Raw genomic sequence first — 23,703 nt, 5'->3', positions numbered from 1 at the left:
ACCGTAGGTGTGAATGGTTGTTTGTCTCCATGTGTCATCCCTGCGATGACCTGGCAACTTGTCCAGGGTGTACCCCGCCTCTCACCCATAGTCAGCTGGGATAGGCCCCAGCTTGCCTGTGACCCTGTAGAACAGGATAAGTGGCTACAGATGATGGATGGATGGATGGATGGATGGATATATAGTCCAAGAGATTGAACAAGCGTAGGCTATGGATTTTTCTTATTGTATCCTTCGAGTTATTATGCTTGTTATAGTTTTACAGGCAAGGTGTTTGAAACCTTCGATCGTCTATACTGGGTTGTCCATCCATCCATTATCTGTAGCCGCGTATCCTGTCCTACAGGGTCGCAGGCAAGCTGGAGCCTATCCCATCTGACTATGGGTGAGAGGCAGGGTACACCCTGGACAAGCAGGGCTGACACAGAGACAAACAACCATTCACACCTACGGTCAATTTAGAGCCACCAATGCATGTCTTTGCACTGTAGGGGAAACTGGAGCACCCAGAGGAAACCCATTCAGACACGGGGAGAACATCTACACAGAAAGGCCCCTGTTCGCTGGCTGCTGGGCTCGAACCCAGGACCTTTTTGCTGTGACATGACCGTGCTAACCACTGGGTCGTACAGTATGTGCGTTTATTATTCTTGGTGTTTGGCGCCTCCTGCTGGTCGACATTCTGATTTATCCGGAAAAAGAAATCGTTGCAGCCTGTGATTTATATCAAAGTGCTCGGCAATACTGTCAGATTAAAATACAGTTGCAGGAAATTGCGATTTACACTGCAAGAAGAAGGCCTATAACACATTTTACTCGGGAATATATCGGGTTTGCCCATGAAGACACTGGTGTAAAACAGAAGGATGCATTGGTTTCCTTTACTAATTGATAAATGAGGCGAGATCTGGAGTGAAGGTTCTCGGTGAGAGGAGTTCCAGTGGAAATGACAATTACTGAGGAAGTCCTTCGTCAATCGGCCGAGCAGAACTGACTGAGTTCGCGCATGCGCCGTTCATCCTCTGCCTGCCTCCGTCAAGGGTGTCGATTCTGAAGCTGGCACACTGGAGGAGGAAAAAGCGATACTGTGTGGTTACATTTATAAACAGCAAAAAAGAAAAAAGAAACGGATGTGCTTCAGAAAACGCAACGGCTACCGCCATCCAGACCATTTTCATGCCAAAATTGTAAGTATGGTCGTTGAGGAGTGTTTGTATGTAACCGAAGCGTTTCAGTTTGCCAGCGGATGGTGGCTTTTCGAAAAGGTTCGTGATTTCCTCGAGAACAGGGTCGTGCTCGGTCTGCTTTATCCACACCAGCACTAACATGGTTTTCTGGTTGGTTTGGTCGTATGGACTGAATGTGAAACCACCTTTCCTGAGTGTGTGTGAGTGAGTGAGTGTGTGTGTGTGTGAGTGTGATAAGCTGTGTAAACTAGTGCAGCTGAGCGCGCGCGGCGACTCCGGCTTTATCTCCCATGTGTTAGTGCTGATGTGTGGTGCAGGGGATCTGAACTGGAACCCTTCAGCACACACAGAGACTGGAGCTCATATTTCTCTCTCACTCTCTCTGTGTGTGTGGAAACCGGGGCTGTGATTTAATTTCCCCGAGTGTGAGAGGAAATTGTGCATCTTGTGTGTTTATGATGAGAAGAATAGAGGCAGGAGGCAGGTTTGCTACCAGGAGCCAGCGGAACAGTGTGCTGTTTGACATGACAGTGTCGGTTTCTCGCCTGTTCTCAGACCGGTGGCAGGTTTTGAAAGCAAACAGTCGCAGGGACTCGACTCACCTTTTTATTTTCAAGTCAAAGTGTGCGGTTATTGTTTGTTTTTAATAATTATTATCTCTCTGCTGAATGCTCTTTCGAGTTCTTTTTTTTTCTTCTTCACATCTCGAAAGATGTTCTTTCTCTCTCTCTCTCTCTCTCTCTCTCTCTGGTTGTGGTGTAGTAAAGCGCGTTCCCGCGTCACGCGCGACACCTTCGAGTGAATGAATCGAGAGCGCGCATCGCGTGCTGGTCTAGCGAGGAGTGGGCGTGTCCTGGAGCAAGAATGGCGCGTGGCGGCGAGGAGCTTTGTAGCGCAGGGTGCGTGCGGGTGTGAGGCCGGGGTGTACGCGCAGCGCGAGCGAGGACGAGCGTTTGACGTAATTCAGAGGGCTTCCGAGGTGAACAGGTTGTCAGGGATGTATACTTATTATAAGCAGAGGCGATTCCAGAGTCGGGCGGCACGGTGGTGTAGTGGTTAGTGCTGTCGCCTTATAGCAAGAAGGTCCTGGGTTCGAGCCCTGGGGCCGGCGAGGGCCTTTCTGTGTGGAGTTTGCATGTTCTCCCTGTGTCCGCGTGGGTTTCCTCCGGGTGCTCCGGTTTCCCCCACAGTCCAAAGACATGCAGGTTAGGTTAACTGGTGACTCTAAATTGACCGTAGGTGTGAATGTGAATGGTTGTCTGTGTCTATGTGTCAGCCCTGTGATGACCTGGCGACTTGTCCAGGGTGTACCCTGCCTTTTGCCCGTAGTCAGCTGGGATAGGCTCCAGCTTGCCTGCGACCCTGTAGAAGGATAAAGCGGCTAGAGATAATGAGATGAGATTCCAGAGTCTGTTGTGGCCCCAAGCAAAAATTTCCAGGGGGCCCTTCTGACCAGTGTTCATCACCGATATGTTATAAATAATCTGACACCAATGAAAAATGTCTCATCTCATTATCTCTAGCCGCTTTATCCTGTTCTACAGGGTCGCAGGCAAGCTGGAGCCTATCCCAGCTGACTACAGGCGAAAGGCGGGGTACACCCTGGACAAGTCGCCAGGTCATCACAGGGCTGACACATAGACACAGACAACCATTCACACTCACACCTACGGTCAATTTAGTTAACCAGTTAACCTAACCTGCATGTCTTTGGACTGTGGGGGAAACCGGAGCACCCGGAGGAAACCCACACGGACACGGGGAGAACATGCAAACTCCACACAGAAAGGCCCTCGCCGGCCACGGGGCTCGAACCCGGACCTTCTTGCTGTGAGGTGACAGCGCTAACCACTACACCACCGTGCCGCCACCAATGAAAAATGTATGGAACCAAAGTTTTTTAAATATCAAATGTGAAAATACAATGGTAAAGAACAATAAAAAACAAAATAAATAAGCCCTCGGGCCCCGACTCTCGGGGGGCCCCTGGGCCAGGGGGCCCCAAGCAGTTACCTACCTTGCCTGTTCACAAGCTGAGCATCTATACTTATTTTAAACATACTTTTACCCTGTCCACACTAGGGATTTTGTACCGATACGAAACTACTTTCATACCGCAACACCTGTCCACACTAGCAACTGTAGCGGTATAACTGTATCAGTACGAAACCCACAAATGTATGGGTTTCGTGTCGGTACAGTATCGGTACTGTAGCGCTTCGCTGTAGTGTGGACAGATGAAGCGGCTCTGTATCGATACAAATATAATGCGCAAGCGCAATGAACCATTCCTACGTCTTCCGGGTTATTCATACAATACAATACGCCCGTGCTTTCCAGCTATAAATAAAACGTCAAAAAATGGCTCAAAACGACCGTGGAGCTACATGGAGCAAAGAAAGGGGGGAGAGAGGGAGGGAGGAAGAAAGGAGGAAGAGGGGAAAAGGGAGGGGAAGAGAAGGAAAGAGGGAGAAAGGGAGGGGAAGAAAAGGGAAGAGGGAGAAAGTGAGGGGGAGAAAGGGAGATTCGTTTTCTTTGTTTCTTTCTCAACTGCCTCGCGCGTTTTATACGATTCGACTGAATAAATGACCACCAGAAATACAGACTGTACATTGACAACAAAAAGCACACACACGTTGTTTCATCCGCCATATTCTCGGAAGGAAGTTACTCGGTAACCACGGAAACATTTTGCGCACGCGCATTTCAACTTCCGTGAAAGAAAACCGCAAACATTTCTCGCTAGTGTGGACAGATGCACTAAACTGTACCGGTATACTTTGTATCGATACAGTTATACCACTATCGTACCGGTATAAGTGTGAACACAGCATTTGTTTCTTTTGCATTACAAGAAAGAAAGAACGACTTTATTCATCACACACTTCTGAAATTCATCTCTGCATTTAACCCATCTGAAGCAGTGAACACACACACACACACAGAGCAGTGGGCAGCCATGCTAACAGTGCCCGGGGAGCAGCTGGGAGTTAGGTGCCTTGCTCAAGGGCACCTCAGCCCAAGGCCGTCCCATATTAACCTAACCGCATGTCTTTGGACTGTCGGGGAAACCGGAGCAAACTCACGCAGAACATGCAAACTCCACACAGAAAGGCCTCCCCCGGCCGCTGGGCTCGAACCCAGAACCTTCTTGCTGCGAGGCGACAGTGCTAACCACTACACCAGCGTTTCACAACCTTTTTTCAGTCACAGCACCCTTCAGAAGTATGCAAATTCTCAAGGCACCCCCATATAAAATATACGCAGTCACACTGACCATACGCTGACCCTGGCAGTGACGTTGTGACATGGGAAAGGGGGCCGTGAGACACATTTTGATGATGCATGAGGCGGCGATGATCTGCATTAGTGTAACTATCGTTTTTTGGAATTTTAATTCATTTTATTTATTTCATTGTTAGAATATATAATTTTTTGACGGCACCCCTAATGAAGCCAGACGGCACCGGCACCCTGGTTGAGAAAGGCTGCACTACACCACTGGGATGGTACAGCTGTAAAAGGGTGTTCTGTCTTGTTCTAATGTACAGTAGCAGTTAGAAGTCTGGACACAACTTCTAATTTAGCGTTTTTTCTTTATTTTTATCAATTAAAAAGACTTCATGTCTTCTTGCTGTGAGGCACTTACACCACCGTGCTGCCCTTTTTGCCGCGCAAAGCAAAAAGTACAAAGTTATGCATACTCACCTACACAAGAAAATGTTTTCAAGTCTGCTGTGTAACTCATTTCAGGATCTGACTCAATCCAGGCCACTCACAACACATTTCTGATGTCAGGAGTTTGTAAGTATGTCCTGAATATCAGGGGCATAGCTGGGGGTGCCTCCCCCCCCCCCCCCCCCCCTTTGTCGGACCGTACATTTTTTCAATAGCTGCATAAGAATATTAGAAAAGCACTCACTGTAATTTTTCTAACATTTTTTTTTTTACTAGATTGTCACCTCAGCCTTATTATGGTTTCTGTAACCTTGTATGGACTTCCTGTGGTTTGGGCATAAAAACCCAGTTCTGCGCAAGCACGACACTAGTAAGCATGGTCAAGCTGGCAGTGTAGCTGCAGTCTTTTTAGTTGTGAATTACGGGTGTTTCCTCTTGTGTTAATAATTCACCATGTCAAAACAAGCGAAACTTTCCTCCTTTCGATGTGAAGAGAGGTACGCAATTTATTATAGATTTTTTTCCATCAAAGTTGCATTTTGTGGCTTCAAATGCATTTTGTTGCATTGTGTGCCGTTTCTAGAACACAACATCAAGAAAACATGGAAGAAACAGCAATAATGGAAGAGCCGGTTTCTAAGCTACCTAAAACTAGCAATGGTAATTATTTTTTGTTACATGATGTACTCAGGCTGCCAGTCAGTGTATGACGTCCCCCTTTGAAAAATCCTAGCTACGCCCCTGAATATGCGGAAATTGCCTCAACTACTGTACACTGCCTCAACACAGGTCACATTTCAGACCTGATCAGTTCATCTCATGCTCTTGCCCAGGAGCGTCCTTCTGTTTGAAATCTTCTGCGCATGTAGCACTGCCGTAAGAAAGCCTCGTCATTCATAAAAGGTGCAATCTCATCTCACTTGTTGAAATTTTTAAAAGGACTGGTACAGATTACTGTAAATGATCCTTAAAGCAGATACGCAGAACCATGGCCTCACCTTTCGTTTCTAAACGCCTTGGGACCTCAAGAATGGCACAGGAATAGTTTTAAGCATTAACAATAAATCTAATATAGTAATTTTTACGATTAAAGTGATTCATATAGGTAGCGGTCTGAGTGAATGACCTTGACGTCTGTGACGTCACCGCAGGAAGCCTGTCGGTCTCATCGCCATTTCCGCTATACTAAAACACAGAGCTGACTGCAACTCCGATCCTCCATTTTGAGCTAATTTATTGCCATGCCACGTAGATGTGTTGCTGGCTGGTGCAGCAACACGACAGAAGGTGGATTTACATTGCATTCATAGCCCAAGAATGTTCAAACTGCAAAGATTTGGATGCGTTTTGCGAGAAGTTCACGGGCACATTGGGTGCCTACGAAGTGGTCTCTCCTCTGCTCTGCACATTTTACTGAAGACTTGTATGAGACCTCTGATCTGTTGAGAAGCGTTGGCTATAAGCCCGTATTGAAAGAGGGTGCAGTACAAACAATTAAATAAAACTACAAGAAAATGAAAGTAAGTTCAGTTGCACCAGTTTTCCCGGAGCGTGAACCAAGGGTTGTTGCTAAAACCCGGGACGTGACATATTATCGCTCAGGCAGTGACCTCCCTGCGGTTGTTGCTAAAACCGGTGACGTCCCATTCCATCCCAGGTTTTAGTAATTGCCTGAGCCGAGCAGTAATGGCGGAGTACTCAGCATGGAGAAAATGGAGAATGAGTGGAGCAGCCATCTGATTTCTTCACTGGATATTGTTGCCATCTCGCCCTTACGTGGAAGAAGCGAATGAACGGAGAACTGAATGAACAACTGAAAGTCAGATTGTTTCAAAACAATCGGCCACATGATCGGCCTTCAAGAAGCGAGAACGCAGACGGGTAAGCTCCGACTCTCATTTGGATACAAAACAACAAAAACAACACGTTGTTTACCTGCATTTAGATTAATACATGTAACTTGTATTGTGTGTTTAAGTTACTGGTATAAGATTATTTAATTTGCTTCAGAATGTGATTGTCTCAGTTCATCTGATTATTTAATTAGCCTTTTATGTTTTATCAGTGAAAATGCATGCATGTACCTGTATGTTGCATAAGTTATAACACCCATCTTGTTTTAATGAGAGTCAACCCACAATCAGTGAAGTCAAATCAGTCTTAGTTGAGCAAGTCGGTGAAGGTATTTCTTACTTTCACCATAAATTATTATTTATATGACTTTGGTCTATAGCTGTAAAAGGCCTCGGCCTTAAAACCGGTTACCGTTGTGACGTCACGCGCTCAGGGCTGGCCGGCTCAGCGGGGCAGCTCAAATGCCAACTTTGCGGTTGATTTTAACTCTCAAAAAATATATATTTTTAAATTCCCATTTATGCAGCGTACAAGAGTCAAGGATGGAGATACTATCTACTCAGAAATGTATTTAAAAATAAAGGCTCTGCATAAAGACAGTTTTAGTTAGCATTTCTTAGTTAGTGTTGTTGCAGTGGATTTTTTGCACCATTGCACTGTAAGTTATGGTTTCAGATAGTGATAGTGATAAAGTAGTGTTAGAGACATCACACACTTACATGGTTTCAGTAACATGCAGCACTCTCCTGTAAAGCTACCGTTTAAACCATTGATTTCAGACACATGTTGTGATTGACCTGGATATCACAGTGAGAAAAACAGTGTCATAGGAAATTTCTTTCTTTCTCGTCTTTAAGGCATCATGATGTCTTTAACACACCACACATCATTGCTTGTAAACACTACCCTCTGCAGTTTACAGACTTTATCTTGTTTAATGGGTTACTTAACAGACATTTGTGAAGGAATAATAACTGGAGAATGAAAAGTAGAAAAGGCACTGTGATTGGTCCATGGAGTTGGGTAGTGAATAAATGACTCTTTGCCATAGTTCTTTTTAAACAGTGCTTTTTTTTCTTCTTCTCCTTTTTTCAATAACCACATTTTCATGTGCCACCTTACACATTCTGGTAAAAACCTGAAACTACTTTTGGGGGACATTTTAGCGGGTGCTACTAATACATGGGTTTTGATCACTCTTGTGCTCTTGTGTACAACCTCAGATCAGAAAAAGTTGGTTGAAACTGAAATTAAAACTGAAAACAATGATTTGTAAATAATCTTTGACCCGTATTGCATTCAGAACAATACAACAGCACATTATTTGACGTTTTATCCCATTAATTTAGCTGCACGGTGGTGTAGTGGTTAGCACTGTTGCCTCACAGTAAGAAGGTTCTGGGTTTGAGCGCAATGGCCGGCGAGGGCCTTTCTGTGTGGAGTTTGCATGTTCTCCCCGTGTCCGCGTGGGTTTCCTCAGGGTGCTCCGGTTTCCCCCACAGTCCAAAGACATGCAGGTTAGGTTAATTGGTGGCTCTAAATTGACCGTAGGTGTGAATGTGAGTGTGAATGGTTGCTTGTGTCTCTGTGTCAGCCCTGTGATGACCTGGCGACTTGTCCAGGGTGTACCCCGCCTTTCGCCCGTAGTCAGCCGTGATAGGCTCCAGCTTGCCTGCGACCCTGTAGAACAGGATAAGCAGCTATAGATAATGGATGGATGGATAAACACATCAATTTTGATTTTTGCAGCCCATTTCAAAAAAAGTTGAGACGGTAAAGCATTTACCACTTTGTTATGTGACATTATGAAAAAATGACAATCTCATACCATGACAGACCCTCGCTTTTGGACTTGCTCGTAAAAGTCTGGATGGTCATTTTTGTCTTTGGTCCAGAGCACATGGCATCCATTTCTTACAAAAAAAGTCCTGGAATACTGATTTCTCTGACCACAATACACATTTCCACTGTGTGATGGTCCATCCCAGACGCCTCCGAGCCCAGAGAAGTCGATGACGTTTCTATATTAACAAATGGAATGAAGTTGACCAGACAAAATATGAAATATCTTGGGTTTGTACTGTCTGCAATGAAATACAGGCCAAAGTAAATTCAGAAATCGCTGCTTTCTTTTTTATTTGCATTTTCCATACCATCCCAACCTTTTTTCTGATTTGTGGCTGTATTAATCGATTATGGGTACAAAACTAGTCACATTGCATGTGTGTGATTAACCACTCAAAGCTCTCAAAAGTCCTCACTTTTGAAGTTGAAAAATTTAAATGTACAATAATCGTAGAGGATCGACACAGGAATACTCTGCCTCTGCTTGTTGGCGAATTTCCTTAAGTTGACTTCCACTGAGTACTCTACAGGAAGTTAATGGATGGTGTGGTGTATCGGGGAATGATAGAGGTTGAAAGCATTCAACTTAAAAGTGTATTCGGGGTGTGTGTGTGTGTGTGTGTGTGTGAGAGAGAGATAGAGATAGAGAGTGTTTAAGGATTGTTTGGGAATGAGATAAAATCATGGAAGAATTTCACGACTAAAATTTTACTTTTGAATCAATAGTAATAAGGTAAATGCGAGTTAGTTTATTTTTAAATATATTTTAGGTCAGATTTTAAACATGAATATTGTGTTTTACTGTTTTGTCAGATTTGCCACACTAGCTGGCTGAATGGGTCTAATATACTGAAACTCTGTGTTTGCTCTTTTAAGTTATATGGCAAAAGACACGAAATGACATTTTAATTGCAGGACGTAAGCATCCGAGTTCCACAAGTAGACAGGTATAGAGTAGATATCCATGCAGTCACATAACCTTTAATAACCTTTCAAAATGAGAATGCACTGTTATGCCAGTGTGATTTGATGACAAACAGTGACAGTGCACCAACTCTAATTTAACGATGCATTTGATAAATTAATCGTTTATTTTCCCACTTGCAACTCAGCTTTCAATGGTGACTGCAATGCCTTTTGTTCATAAGATATAATTGCACCTAATTGGATGGACGAAGACCAGTGCAATAGTTATGCAATTAATTAGTGTCCATGGGCAGGTTATAGTCTTCACTCAACATGTTGCACCACTGAATTAGAGCCAGTCTTGTTTTGGTGAAGATGAGCATTCCAGATATCGTCACTTATTTACTGTATGTTCGCGCATCAGAGCATGTGTTTTGCCAGGTTTTAGCAAGGAATCTTATGTTTAAGCCACAGTCACTGGCATTTACTCAACTAAACTGGGCACAGAAATCGTATTTATCCATTTCCAATGTGACATGTTTACGTTTTCTTGTCTCTTGGGATAGAACAGTCCCCTTGGGGTTTTATTCCTGCCTTTTAACTGTATCGTGTGTCACTTAGACTTTTGATTTCTTTTCTTGTATTATCAATATTCATGGATAAATCAAATCCAACGTGATCCAGACACATAAAATCAAGGTTAACACCATGAATTAAGGCAGCTTAGCCTGCTGTTCCTTAAAGCAGATACGCAGAGCCATGGCCTCACTTTCGTTTATAAATGCCTTGAGACCTCAAGAATGGCGCAGGAATAGTTTTAAGTGTTAACAATAAATCTAAGATAGCAATTTTTACGATTAAAGTGATTTATATAGGTAGCGGTCTGAGTGAATGACCTTGACGTCCGTAACGTCACAAGAGGAAGTCTGTTGGTCTCATCGCCATTTCCGCTATACTAAAACACAGAGCTGACTGCAACTCCGATCCTCCATTTTGAGCTAACTTATCGCCATGCCACGTAGATGTGTTACTGGTCGGTGCAGCAACACGACAGAAGGTGGATTTACGTTGCATTCATGGCCCAAGAATGTTCAAACTGAAAAGATTTGGATGCATTTTGCGAGAAGTTCACGGGCACATTGGGCGCCTACGAAGTGGTCTCTCCCCTGCTCTGCACATTTTACTGAGGACTCGTACGAAACCTCTGATCTGTTGAGGAGCGTTGGCTATAAGCCCGTATTGAAAGAGGGTGTAGTACCAATAATTAAAGGAAAAGAAAACTACAAGAAAAGGAAAGTATTTATTTTATTTATTTATTTTAAAAGGAAAGTAAGTTCAGTTGCACCAGTCCTCCCGGAGTGAGCTGAGGGTTGTTGCTAAAACCCGGGACAGAACGGGACGGGACATATCGCTTGGGCAGTGACCTCCCTGCAGTTGTTGCTAAAACCGGTGACGTCCCGTTTCGTCCCAGGTTTTAGTAATTGCCTGAGCCGAGCAGTAATCGCAGAATACACAGTATGAAGAAAAAGTAAATGAGTAAAGCAGCTGTCTGATTTCTAAACTGGATATTGCTGCCATCTCACCCTTACGTGGAAGAAGTGAATGAACAGAGAACCGAACAAAAAGCTGAAAGTCAGATTGTTTCAAAAACAATCAGCCACAAGATCGGCCTTCAAGAAGCGAGAACACAGACGGGTAAGCTCCAACTCGCATTTGGATTAAAAAAAACACGCTGTTTGCCTGCATTTAGATTAATACATGTAACTTGTATTGTGTTTAAGTTACCAGTATAAGATTATTTAATTTGCTTCAGAATGTGATTGTCTGTCTCAGTTCATCTGATTATTTAATTAGCCTTTTACGTTTTATCAGTGAAAATGCATGCATGTACAGTACATGTATGTTGCATAAGTTATAACACCCATCCTGTTTTAATGAGGGTCAACCCACAATCAACGAAGTCAAATCAGTCTTAGTTGAGCAAGTCGGTGAAGGTATTTCTTACTTTCACCATAAATTTTTATTTATATGACTTTGGTCTATAGCTATAAAAGGCCTCGGCCTTAAAACCGGTTCCTGCTGTGACGTCACGCACTCAGGGCTGGCTGGCTCAGCGGGGCAGCTCGAATGCCAACTTTGCGGTCGATTTTAACTCTTAAAAATATATATTTTTTATTCCCATTTATGCAGCATACAAGAGTCAAGGATGGAGATACTATCCACTCAGAAATGTATTTAAAAATAAAGGCTCTGCGTATCTGCTTTAACTATCTTCTGGTCCACAAAAGCCTACAGTACATTCACACTTTCTATCCATCATATTATAATCAGGCAAACACGGCCCCGGATTGACAAACATCCCTTTTCTATCTAAACAGGATATTCCAGTTCAACACACATTTCATTGTAAGTTGTGTGCTTTTTATCAGGGACTGAACGTAATAAGGCCTAACCTCAGGTCAGCTGGTTTTAGTTCAGTATTATGAGCTCTAGAAAGTGACACAGGTTTGGTAAGAATGTCTGAGAGGAACAGATGGCTAAACGACTGTATGCTGTATAACAGTGCGGATGGCTGAAAAGAGTATGTGACAGGATATTTACTTTTTCAGCAACGACGGTTATCTTGAACACATCAGATAGGCGTATAGTAGACATTTATGCGTACACATAACACAGACAGTTAGGCTTCAAATTCGAAAGCAATGTAACATGTCAGTGTGTTTTGATGAGGAACAGTGATTGTGTGTGTGTGTGTGTGTGTGTGTGTGTGTGTGTGTGTGTGTGTGTTTTAATTCAATGGTAAATCGATCATTTATTTTCTCTCATGTACAACCTCGATTCCAAAAAAGTTGGGACAAAGTACAAATTGTAAATAAAAATGGAATGCAATTACTTACAAATCTCAAAAACTGATATTGTATTCACAATAGAACATAGACAACATATCAAATGTCGAAAGTGAGACATTTTGAAATTTCATGCCAAATATTGGCTCATTTGAAATTTCATGACAGCAACACATCTCAAAAAAGTTGGGACAGGGGCAATAAGAGGCTGGAAAAGTTAAAGGTACAAAAAAGGAACAGCTGGAGGACCAAATTGCAACTCATTAGGTCAATTGGCAATAGGTCATTAACATGACTGGGTATAAAAAGAGCATCTTGGAGTGGCAGCGGCTCTCAGAAGTAAAGATGGGAAGAGGATCACCAATCCCCCTAATTCTGCGCCGACAAATAGTGGAGCAATATCAGAAAGGAGTTCAACAGTGTAAAATTGCAAAGAGTTTGAACATATCATCATCTACAGTGCATAATATCATCAAAAGATTCAGAGAATCTGGAAGAATCTCTGTGCGTAAGGGTCAAGGCCGGAAAACCATACTGGGTGCCCGTGATCTTCGGGCCCTTAGACGGCACTGCATCACATACAGGCATGCTTCTGTATTGGAAATCACAAAATGGGCTCAGGAATATTTCCAGAGAACATTATCTGTGAACACAATTCACCGTGCCATCCACCGTTGCCAGCTAAAACTCTATAGTTCAAAGAAGAAGCCGTATCTAAACATGATCCAGAAGCGCCGACGTCTTCTCTGGGCCAAGGCTCATTTAAAATGGACTGTGGCAAAGTGGAAAACTGTTCTGTGGTCAGACGAATCAAAACTTGAGGTTCTTTATGGAAATCAGGGATGCCATGTCATTTGGACTAAAGAGGAGAAGGACGACCCAAGTTGTTATCAGCGCTCAGTTCAGAAGCCTGCATCTCTGATGGTATGGGGTTGCATTAGTGCGTGTGGCATGGGCAGCTTACACATCTGGAAAGACACCATCAATGCTGAAAGGTATATCCAGGTTCTAGAGCAACATATGCTCCCATCCAGACGACGTCTCTTTCAGGGAAGACCTTGCATTTTCCAACATGACAATGCCAAACCACATACTGCATCAATTACAGCATCATGGCTGCGTAGAAGAAGGGTCCGGGTACTGAACTGGCCAGCCTGCAGTCCAGATCTTTCACCCATAGAAAACATTTGGCGCATCATAAAACGGAAGATACAACAAAAAAGACCTAAGACAGTTGAGCAACTAGAATCCTACATTAGACAAGAATGGGTTAACATTCCTATCCCTAAACTTGAGCAACTTGTCTCCTCAGTCCCCAGACGTTTACAGACTGTTGTAAAGAGAAAAGGGGATGTCTCACAGTGGTAAACATGGCCTTGTCCCAACTTTTTTGAGATGTGTTGTTGTCATGAAATTTAAAATCACCTAATTTTTCTCTTTAAATGATACATTTTCTCAGTTTAAACATTTGATATGTCATCTATGTTCTATTTTGAATAAAATATGGACTTTTGAAACTTCCACATCATTGCATTCCGTTTTTATTTACAATTTGTACTTTGTCCCAAATTTTTTGGAATCGGGGTTGTAGTCTTTTTTAAGGCTGACTGCAGTGCCTTTTGAATGAAAGTGTTTATATCAGGTGTCATCGCGTGCTGAAGTTTGAGTGGTTATTTCCAGTTTGTTTTGCAGATATTAATCTTTTAAAGCTTGTTAATTAATGCTTACTATGAATTGTTGAGTAACTACAGAGTAACTAACATTAACAAAAAAAGTATGCCATTACGATTGCAAGAAATGTGTTCTCATAGTGTAGCAGTGCAAAGTGTTTTTCGTCTCGCCTCGCGTTCATTTTCTATGGAGAGAGGCAAAAATCTTGCGCTGGAGTAAAATGACAAGAATGGAAAAACACATTGAGGATTTTTCAACTTTATGCAAACGAAAAGTGAACGTTCTTGGGCGATGGCCAAACAGATTGCTTGATGTGTCATGGGTCTCATCATTATTTATACCCATGTTCAGTAAAGCCACATTGAAGTCAGTGCAGGGCAAAATGGAAGTGACGGACACGGAGTGGACATTCAGTGTACATTCAGTGGGTTATAAGTACAAGTACAGTAGAATTTAAATATGTTTAAGAAACAGTCACAAAGGTGTCTGAATGTTTTAGTCAGTTTGTGTAAACTTCTTTTCACTGCTGAACAGGGGTGGGTTTCCCAAAAGCATCGTAACACAAAGATCATCGTTAAATGGTAGAGCGAGCATCACAATGAACACTCTCTCTCCTAGTTAAGATGATCTTAGCTTTAAGAGGCTTTTGGGAAACCCACCCCTGATCGAGACTGCAATTCTACATTAGGTATGGGCGACTGATACCGAAGGATCAACACCTTTTTTTTTTTTTTTAATACTCATATTTCCTTTAAAACATTGGTACTGTAGGATCAGTCAAAAGTTTGGATACACCTACTTATTCATAGGTTTTTCTGTATTTTGACAATATTTCTACATTGTAGAACAGCATTGAAGACATCAACACTATGAAACAACATATGGAACGTATATGGAATTAGTTGGTTAATAAAAAAGTGTTAAAAACTTGTTTCATATCTTAGATTCTTAAACGTATCCACCGTTTACCTTGAGGACGCTTTGCACACTATTGGCATTATCCTAACCAGCTTCATGAGGTAGTCACCTGGAATGCTTTTCGGTTCACAGCTGTGCCTCGTCAAAAGTTAATAAGTAGAATTTCTTGCCTTCTTAATGCGTTTGAGCTCAAACAGTCAATTATTTGACAACTGTAGTAATCCATATTATGTCAAGAACTGCTCAACTAAGTAAAGAGAAACGAGAGTTCATCATTACCTTAAGACCTGAAGGTGAGTCAGTCAAGAAAATTGTAAGAACTTTGAATGCATCTTCAATTGCAGTTCCAGAAACCATCAAAAGCTCTGATGAAACTGGCTCTCATGTGCCCCTTTTCCACCAAAGCAGTTCCAGGGCTGGTTTGGGGCCAGTGCTTAGTTTGGAACCGGGTTTTCTGTTTCCACTGACAAAGAACTGGCTCTGGGGCCAGAAAAACCAGTTCCAGGCTAGCACCAACTCTCTGCTGGGCCAGAGGAAAGAACCGCTTACGTCAGCAGGGGGGTGGAGTTGTTAAGACCAACAACAATAACAAGACCGCGAAAGATCGCCATTTTTAAGCGACGAGAAGCAGCAGCTGTACAAACGCGAAGTCATCCATTATTATTGTTGTTGTTGCTGCTGCTGCTGCTTCTTCCGTGTTGTTTTTGCTTCGATATTCGCGTCAAGGTTTATGCAAACGTAGCGACGTAACTGACGTATACAGCGACGTAATGACGTATACAACGACGTAACTGATGTATACAGCGACGTAATGACGTGTCTTCCCTTAGTACCGCGAGCTATGGAAAAGCAAACTGGTTCTCAGCTGGCTCGCAAGTTGAACGAGTTGTGAACCAGCACCAGCACTGGCCCCGAACCAGCCCTGGAACTGATTTGGTGGAAAAGGGGTAATGAGGACCCTCCCAGGAAAGGAAGACCAAGACTTACCTCTGCTGCAGAGGATATGTTCATTAAAGTTACCAGCCTCAGAAATCAATAATTAACATCACCTCAGATTAGAGCCTCCATGAATGCTTCACAGAGTTCAAGTGAACTCACATCACATCATCAACTGTTCGGAGGAGACTGTGTGAATCAGGCCTTCATGGTCAAATTGCTGTAAAGAAACCACTGCTGAGGGAGGCCAGTAAGAAGAAGAGACTTGCCTGGCCCAAGAAATTCTTTAGACCGGTGGAAATCTGTACTTTGTTCTGAGGAGTCCAAATTTGAGATTTTTGGTCCCAACCGCCATGTATTTGTGAGACGCAGAAAAAGGGAACGGATGGTATCTGCAGGCGTGGTTCCCGCCGTGAAGCATGGAGGAGGAGGTGTGATGGGGGGTGCTGGTGACACTGTTGGCAATTTACTCAAAATTGAAAGCACACTTAACCAACACCATTACCACAGCATTCTGCAGCACCATGCCATCCCATCTGGTTTATGTTTAGTGGGACCACCATTTGTTTCTCAACAGTACAGTGACCCAGGACACACCTCCAGTCTATGTAAGGGCTATTTAACCAAGAAGGAGAGTGAAGGAGTGCTGCATCAGATGACCTGGCCTCCACCATCACCCAAACTAAACCCAACTAAGATAGTTTGGGATAAATTAGACCGCAGAGTGAAAGAAAAGCAGCCAACAAGTGCTTAACATATAAGGGAACGCCTTCAAGACTGTTGGAAAACCGTTCCAGGCGAATACCTCATGAAGCTGGGTGAGAGAATGCCAAACGTGTGCAAAGCGTCATCAAAGCAAAAGGTGGCTAATTTGAAGAATCAAAAAAAAATTTTTTTTTTTAAATTGCATTGTTTCCACTTTGTTTTTGCTTACTACATAATTCCATGTGTGTTATTTGATAGTTTTGATGTCTTCAGCATATTGGGGTTTTTTTTTTCCCCTCATTTTGTCCTTCATGTTTTGGTCTAAAGGAGGCAGTTGAAGCTGAAGTGCAAGTCACCAAGAGATTAGCCACGCTTAACCATAACAAAAGACAGATCCCAAAAAGGAAGCATGAGTCATGTATGTCATGCTGTGGTCATCACTGTGTTTGCTCCATCTTTCCTCGCTATGTTCTTTGCCATAGTATCGCCATAGTGGAATGCCGTCATTTGTAATTAGTGTGCAAGAGAGTTTACCTTGTGTATATATATTTTTTCCCCATAACTTCACTGTTGCGCATAACGTGAAGGACACTGACTGTTTGTTTCAGCTTTACTCACACCTTTTTTTTTTTTTTTACTTACGACTACTTTTTAGTCTTTTGCTGTCTTTGTGTATTTTCCACAGTACAGCTTCACCAACTTCCCTTTCTGTCCCTTCTTTTTCTTCTCTTGTCTGTTGCTCATTTCCCCTTTTTTTGAGCTGAGTTCATCTTCCTCCCCTCTTCTTCAGCTTGCTAAAGGAGAAGTAAAGGAGGAGATGCTGGCCATGCCACATTCACTCGTGCTTTTAGATATGAACATAATCAGAGACCACCCTGGCAGTCAAACAGCCTTTTAATATTTTCATTTATATTTGAGGCAATGTAAGTATTATATCTTCCCATTAGTATTAGGTGAACTGCTTTAGCTGAATTATAAAATGAAAGTGTTTCTTTAGAGAGGAGCTATAGCTAAGCATTCATGTGATTTCTAGGATAAGCCGGTCGATTTTAGGGTTGTACTATGTTAAAGCTAGAGTGTATTTTGTTCAGACACATTTCAGCTGGTTTGGGAACAAAATGGCTTCATTGGATTTGATCATTTAAACACCAGAAATGTTTCTTTTACTTTGTACGTTATAAGCCAGTAGTCTTTTAATGTTTTAGATAAGACTGCTCTGTGTCTCATTAATCATGTAATTATAGACAGATAGTAGAGATAGCTCAGCTAGATAAACAGTATACAACCATACAGACATATATGAATGGGAAGTCTGCGGTCAATTTAAAAAAAAAAAAAGAAAGAAATTTAATGTTAGCCATTTTGGTGATATTGTAGTCAGTTCTGGTCAATTAATTAAGAAATCTAATAATGAACATAATCATGAAAATAAACCGTAATTGTGCTGCACTATTAAATGGACGTTTTATTAATTTGCTAATCGATTTGTGTATAAATGAGTCAAGTGATATTTTCCTTTAACAAAGCACATTTTCTGATTTATTTGTAGTTTTTAGATCCTGCTAAAAGGTCCTGATGTCTGTATAATGCAATACAGTGGTTAAAGGACATGGGACATGGATTTTTTTTCTGGGTATAATTATGTATAAAGGACATAAGAAATGCCATCTAAATCACTGCAGGGCGTCAAAAATGTGAAAATCATCACATTATTCAACTTTTCTATACATCAGCGTAAAACAATGATTCGTTAATTAGCTAGGTGGTCACGTGACCCGTGACGTCATAAAAACTTTCCAAGGAGCCAGCGCTTGGGAATCTAATGTAAACAGGTTACCGAAATGGACACCATCGACAGTGATATTCCCGATGTTTCACAGAGATGTGAAGTTAGACCCTATCAGTTCGAACCGATAGCTGGAAATTCACATGAACATGGATCTTGTCTTTACTCTGACGGGTCAGATGATTCTGAGAGTGAGAGTTCATTCAATCCCCATGAAACTGAAAGCGGTCGGCTCGATAACACTTCCTGGTAAGTTAAAAACAATTCTGCTCAAAGGCTAATGATCTGTTGAAAGAAGTATTATTTTTGTATCATACATTGAAAGTTCATCATAGATCTAGCTAAAGTCCGTTGCAAGCTATTTTTTTTTTGCTGATATTTTTCATGATTGATTGAGATACAATGCTTCCAGAGTCCGAGATGAAAACATTCAAAATGGCGAAACGCCATCACACAGCCAACAACACTACGCCATTTGGCGAAAGAGATGAAAATTAAGAAAAGTTAAACAAACTTACCAACATAACATTTATTTAAATGTCCATTAATGTTACAGGATTTCTTGACTAGGGCTGTGCCATGTCCCCTTAATTGGCATCGACGATGTTTACAGTGCAAACATCGTGATGGACGATCATATCGTGGGCCGGGGGGGGATTTTAATACCACATTATTAAAATTATTATTATTATTATTATTATTAAAAGTATTAGATACTCATCCGAGGCTTTGGCACGTAAAGAAAAAAAGCGCTAGGTGATGTGGAATATTTGGCCTTGACAACGGATATGTGGTCCAGCTGCAACATGATGCCCTATATGTCAGCTACCGTACATTATGTGGACCGAGAGTGGGCAATGCAGTCCAAATGCCTGCAGACGAGTTTCATGCCAGAGACACATTCAGCGGACAATTTAGAAGACGCATTGCGCGAGACACTTGCCGAATGGAAAATAGAGGAGAAAAAGATCGCCTGCATAACAACGGACAACAGGGCGAATATTGTCACAGCCATCAGGCAATTGAGATGCCGTGGTTAAGTTGTTTTGGGCACAATTTGAACCTGGCCATAACCAACTCGCTTGCGCAACAGAGGGCCAGTACAGACCGAGCGTTTGGAGTTTGCCGAGCAGTCAACACTGCGTTTGCGCACAGCTGGTTTCGGAGAAATGAGCTGCGCAAAGCGCAGGTGGAAATGAACCTCCCCGAGCACTCACTGATCACGGCAAGATATTAATCTGCTCTAACAATGAAAGACTAGTATTCAAACTATGAGAAGAAACTACACTTAAGCTATTACTCATTGTTTATTTACACCATATCAATTGAAGATGCGTTTCGGCCTTTAGTGCGCACTTGAACGCGCTAATTTTTCCAATTTATTAGTGTTTGAATTATTGCACCAGCTTTTAAAATCATGATTTAATATTGTTTTTTTTACTGTCTTTACATTTATCAGAATCACCTTCATTCTTCCCTTTGGTTTGACATTATGGCATAGAGTGGACTATTTTGTGTCTGAAAGTAGACTATTTACCAGATTAAAGTTATTTGACTTCTGCCGAAGTCTGCACTTCACTGCTGTTTGATAAGGTGCAATATTTCCCGACTGAAGTCGTTAATAGTGGCTATTTGTTTGAACAACATGACAAATTTTACATTAAAAGTATAGTGTAGGCTAAAAAATGAAGTCAAAATTTATTATTAGTAGCATACTGTATTTGTGTAACCACATGTTATGTTCACTAGCACGTCCCTGCGCCATAGCCTACGTGAACAAGCGGTAATAGGATATTACTTTATAATGATTTATATAATTATGTATTTATATATAATTATATGTTATATAATATATTTATATATTAAACAAAACTAACTAACTAAACTAACAAAAAACTAACTTTTTAGGTTAAATAGGCCCAGATGATACCGTATATGCATGTTTATGACAGGAGGGGGCGTGGTATCACGATGGTGGCTCTCCATCGTGATGGATGACCACCATCGTCGATGGACGATGGCATCGTCTATCGGCACAGCCCTATTCTTGACTGTCTCTACAGTTGTAGGAATGTTAGGCCCTGTATATTATGGCGCTATCACTGCCTCCATGAACCCGGCTATACGGCCTCTTAAATTTGGCTTGGCAATTAATATCGCTCAGTACCTGAGTATTAATGTTGAAAGAATCCTCAGTGAAATGGTCCGAACACAGTTTGTGGGAAACAGTAGGTGCAAAGTTTTTTCTACGGCAGTAGTGAGCCCACACTTTCCTCAGCTTCGGGTCCTTGGGGAATGCAAAAAAACTTACTCCAGGGTATTTCCCATTGGAATTATTGCAACCATAAGCAGCACAATACACCATGATGTCCAATGTACGTTAAAGACTATAAAAACAATTTTCTTGTCATTCACTTCTCCATTCATCTACCCGCTTGTGCTGTGCCCGAAAGTTTTTGTGACGTATGATCACGTGACAGCGGCTCTTCCGGTTGTAAAATATGCATATCGGAGCTCGAGCAGAAATGCCATATAATCATCACGAATATAACGATTTTGCTGAATTTAATAGATGATTTTGTATTTGTTGATGCAATTAATTCATATTTTTAATGGAAAGAAACTGATATAGCGTGCATTTATGTTTCATGTCCTATGTCCTTTAAAACAGTTATTCTCAAAGTGGGGTCCACGGACCCCTAGTGGCCCATGAAGCATAGACAGGGGATCAGTGGTTTTTGAAATTACAGTGGTAGAAATTACAACCAACCATTATCAAAGTTATATTTGTTATTGAGTTCCTGTTGACATTTGACTGTTTGACTGGTCACTTGAATTGAATGGGTTTAATCCAAACCTAAATGACTAGAAAGCTCAGTGGCTCCAGGAAATAACCAAACTGTTATTGTATACATTAAAATACTGAGCATGATATGCATAGCATCTTGGATTTTGTTAAAAAAAAAATCAGTGCTGAAGGCTTCAGTGACATTTATGTAATAGTTAAAAGGATCCCTGGCTGTAAATAGCTTGAGAATGCGCGTATTTTTTTTTTAAAGATATTTTTTGGGCTGGGCGGCACGGTGGTGTAGTGGTTAGCGCTGTCGCCTCACAGCAAGAAGGTCTGGGTTCGAGCCCCGTGGCCGGCGAGGGCCTTTCTGTGCGGAGTTTGCATGTTCTCCCCGTGTCCGCATGGGTTTCCTCCGGGTGCTCCGGTTTCCCCCACAGTCCAAAGACATGCAGGTTAGGTTAACTGGTGACTCTAAATTGACCGTAGGTGTGAATGTGAGTGTGAATGGTTGTCTGTGTCTATGTGTCAGCCCTGTGATGACCTGGCGACTTGTCCAGGGTGTACCCCGCCTCTCGCCCGTAGTCAGCTGGGATAGGCTCCAGCTTGCCTGCGACCCTGTAGAACAGGATAAAGCGGCTAGAGATAATGAGATGAGATCTTGTTCTCCCTCTCTCATATCCATTGGAGACCAAATATTGTAGTATTACATTATAGTAACCACAGGTACAATCCACATGAGTACATTTTTCCCTTTAACACCTGAGGAAATGTAAATGAAACACCATTAGAGCAGGCAGCTCACGACGGTCTTTGACAGCAATCTTTTCCATGGAAGTTCTCAGTATTCAGGGTGGCGCTACACAGTTACCCAAGTTGATTTCAAGATTGCGTAAACGACCTGCGTATGGTTCACGCTGAAGCCCAAAAGAAAATCAGTTTGTTGAAAATATGAAATGACAAAGTATATCAGGTGTTTTTTTTTTCTCTTTCTGTCAACTGCAAAAATGTAACATTAAAGCAAGAGAATGTTCAAAAAGAACCTAATAAAAGAAAGAAAGATTAATACGCTGGTATGTGAATGAAAAGATGGCAAGCACTGAAATAAACATCTAATCGGAGGCTCGTGCAAGGTCAATAAATTGCCGCATGTGCTAGTTGTGTTTATCACAATAATCAATGCAAATGAGTCTGACTTGAACAATGCGGTTTACACCTCCAGTATTCAGAAGAATATAAAATAGGACTCGATCCAGCATAGCCATGTAGGTGAAAAAGCTTTATCTGTCGAGTGTTGCAGTTGACTGTATAGTAAAGCTGTAATGATATGGTGTTTAATGATGCGTAGTGTATATTCACCAGACTGCATAACAAAGTAAGCTATACATCATGCAATAGCACTTATATAATGTGAAGTATAATAAACACTGAAACTTAATCAGGCCTCACTCACCCTTCTGAAAAAGTAACTTCCTCTTTATCTCAAATCAGGAGAGGCTATGGGGATTTAAAAATAGCATGCTTCCCCTAAGCATGCTGTTTTTCACGAGCCATACTAGCCGGCACTAATAACACACACATTCACACACTCTCTCTCACATGCTTTAAGACAGCATTTCCCAGCCGGATCATTCTGGGTTAACGAGATCACGGCGGCGATTGGGAAAAATTCAGAAACATGCTTGTGCTGTATAGAACTGCGTGATTTTCAGCTGATAACAGATAACAGCTGAATGCAAAATAAAGTGCCTCATGCTTCAGACACACCCTTTTCAGACACGCCAGCAGTGACTTAAAATAAGACTTATCATGACACCACTGTATTCTATTATCGAATTGTGTATCATTACAGCTCTGCTGCATAGGCCATGAAAACTGTTTGTTTGTTTGTTTGTTGCCAACAGTTAATTCTACACAAATGTCAATATGATCATGGGATAATGTATTATTCTGTCTACATTCTCTGGATACGAGCAGCTGCACACTCTTGACTGGCTACTCTACTACTAGGATATCAGCTTACATACCGTGAGTAGAGAAGAACAAAATGGCGGAGCGTGTTTCTGAACCGACCGAGGACGAAATAAAAACTCCAAAACAAAGCCCCCAAAAATACAAAAAAAAAAAAATCAACAAAATATGGAATAAAAGTATTGATGGAAAGAATGTACTTTTTTTTTCAAGAATTATTTTTATAGCATTTTTCACAAATTCCTACTGTCATTTCGCCGGTTTATTTACATTCTAAGCGGAAATGATTTTGTCGGACGTTTTGTATAAAGTTTTTATTTATTGAATTTGCAAAAAATAAAAATGCTCTCTTTCTCAAAATCCAGTGAATGTGGATAGAATAAAACAGTTGTTCCACTCAATCTCGTCGTACATGGCTTATAGCCGCTATCAGCTCATGTACGACTCGATTTCGTGGAATAACTGTTAAATACGCGTGTAGGATGTTTTTATTCACAATCTTGATGTAATAAAGGAATGGCAAATATTTTATTCGTTCGGTGGGGCAACATTTTGAACGTAAACTCTCCATGTGTAAGTCCAACACAAACAGCTGAGCCGTGCTAGTTATGT

General features: G+C 41.8%; 1 protein-coding gene across 8 annotated transcripts in view; it reads left to right on the top strand.

Annotated features, from left to right (window-relative positions):
* The first annotated feature begins 1,026 nt into the window (after positions 1 to 1,026).
* Positions 1,027 to 23,703, top strand: part of rgs19 (regulator of G protein signaling 19) — a 151,840-nt gene continuing 129,163 nt past the window's right edge. For 2 of the 8 annotated variants that reach the window (XM_060938022.1, XM_060938019.1), the window contains exon 1: positions 1,027 to 1,187. In XM_060938022.1, the coding sequence (XP_060794005.1) occupies positions 1,177 to 1,187 (11 nt within the window). In that variant the 5' untranslated portion in view covers positions 1,027 to 1,176. Of the gene's footprint in view, positions 1,188 to 17,402; positions 17,470 to 18,391; positions 18,582 to 23,703 lie in introns of those variants that run through there. The other 6 variants (XM_060938015.1, XM_060938016.1, XM_060938020.1 and 3 more) reach the window with 6 other exon arrangements.

The sequence above is a fragment of the Neoarius graeffei genome, chromosome 13, assembly GCF_027579695.1.
Source record: "Neoarius graeffei isolate fNeoGra1 chromosome 13, fNeoGra1.pri, whole genome shotgun sequence".
NCBI classification, from domain to species: Eukaryota; Metazoa; Chordata; class Actinopteri; order Siluriformes; family Ariidae; genus Neoarius; species Neoarius graeffei.
Note: the sequence above shows the minus strand (reverse complement) of the source record. Positions and strands in the feature narration are given on the sequence as shown.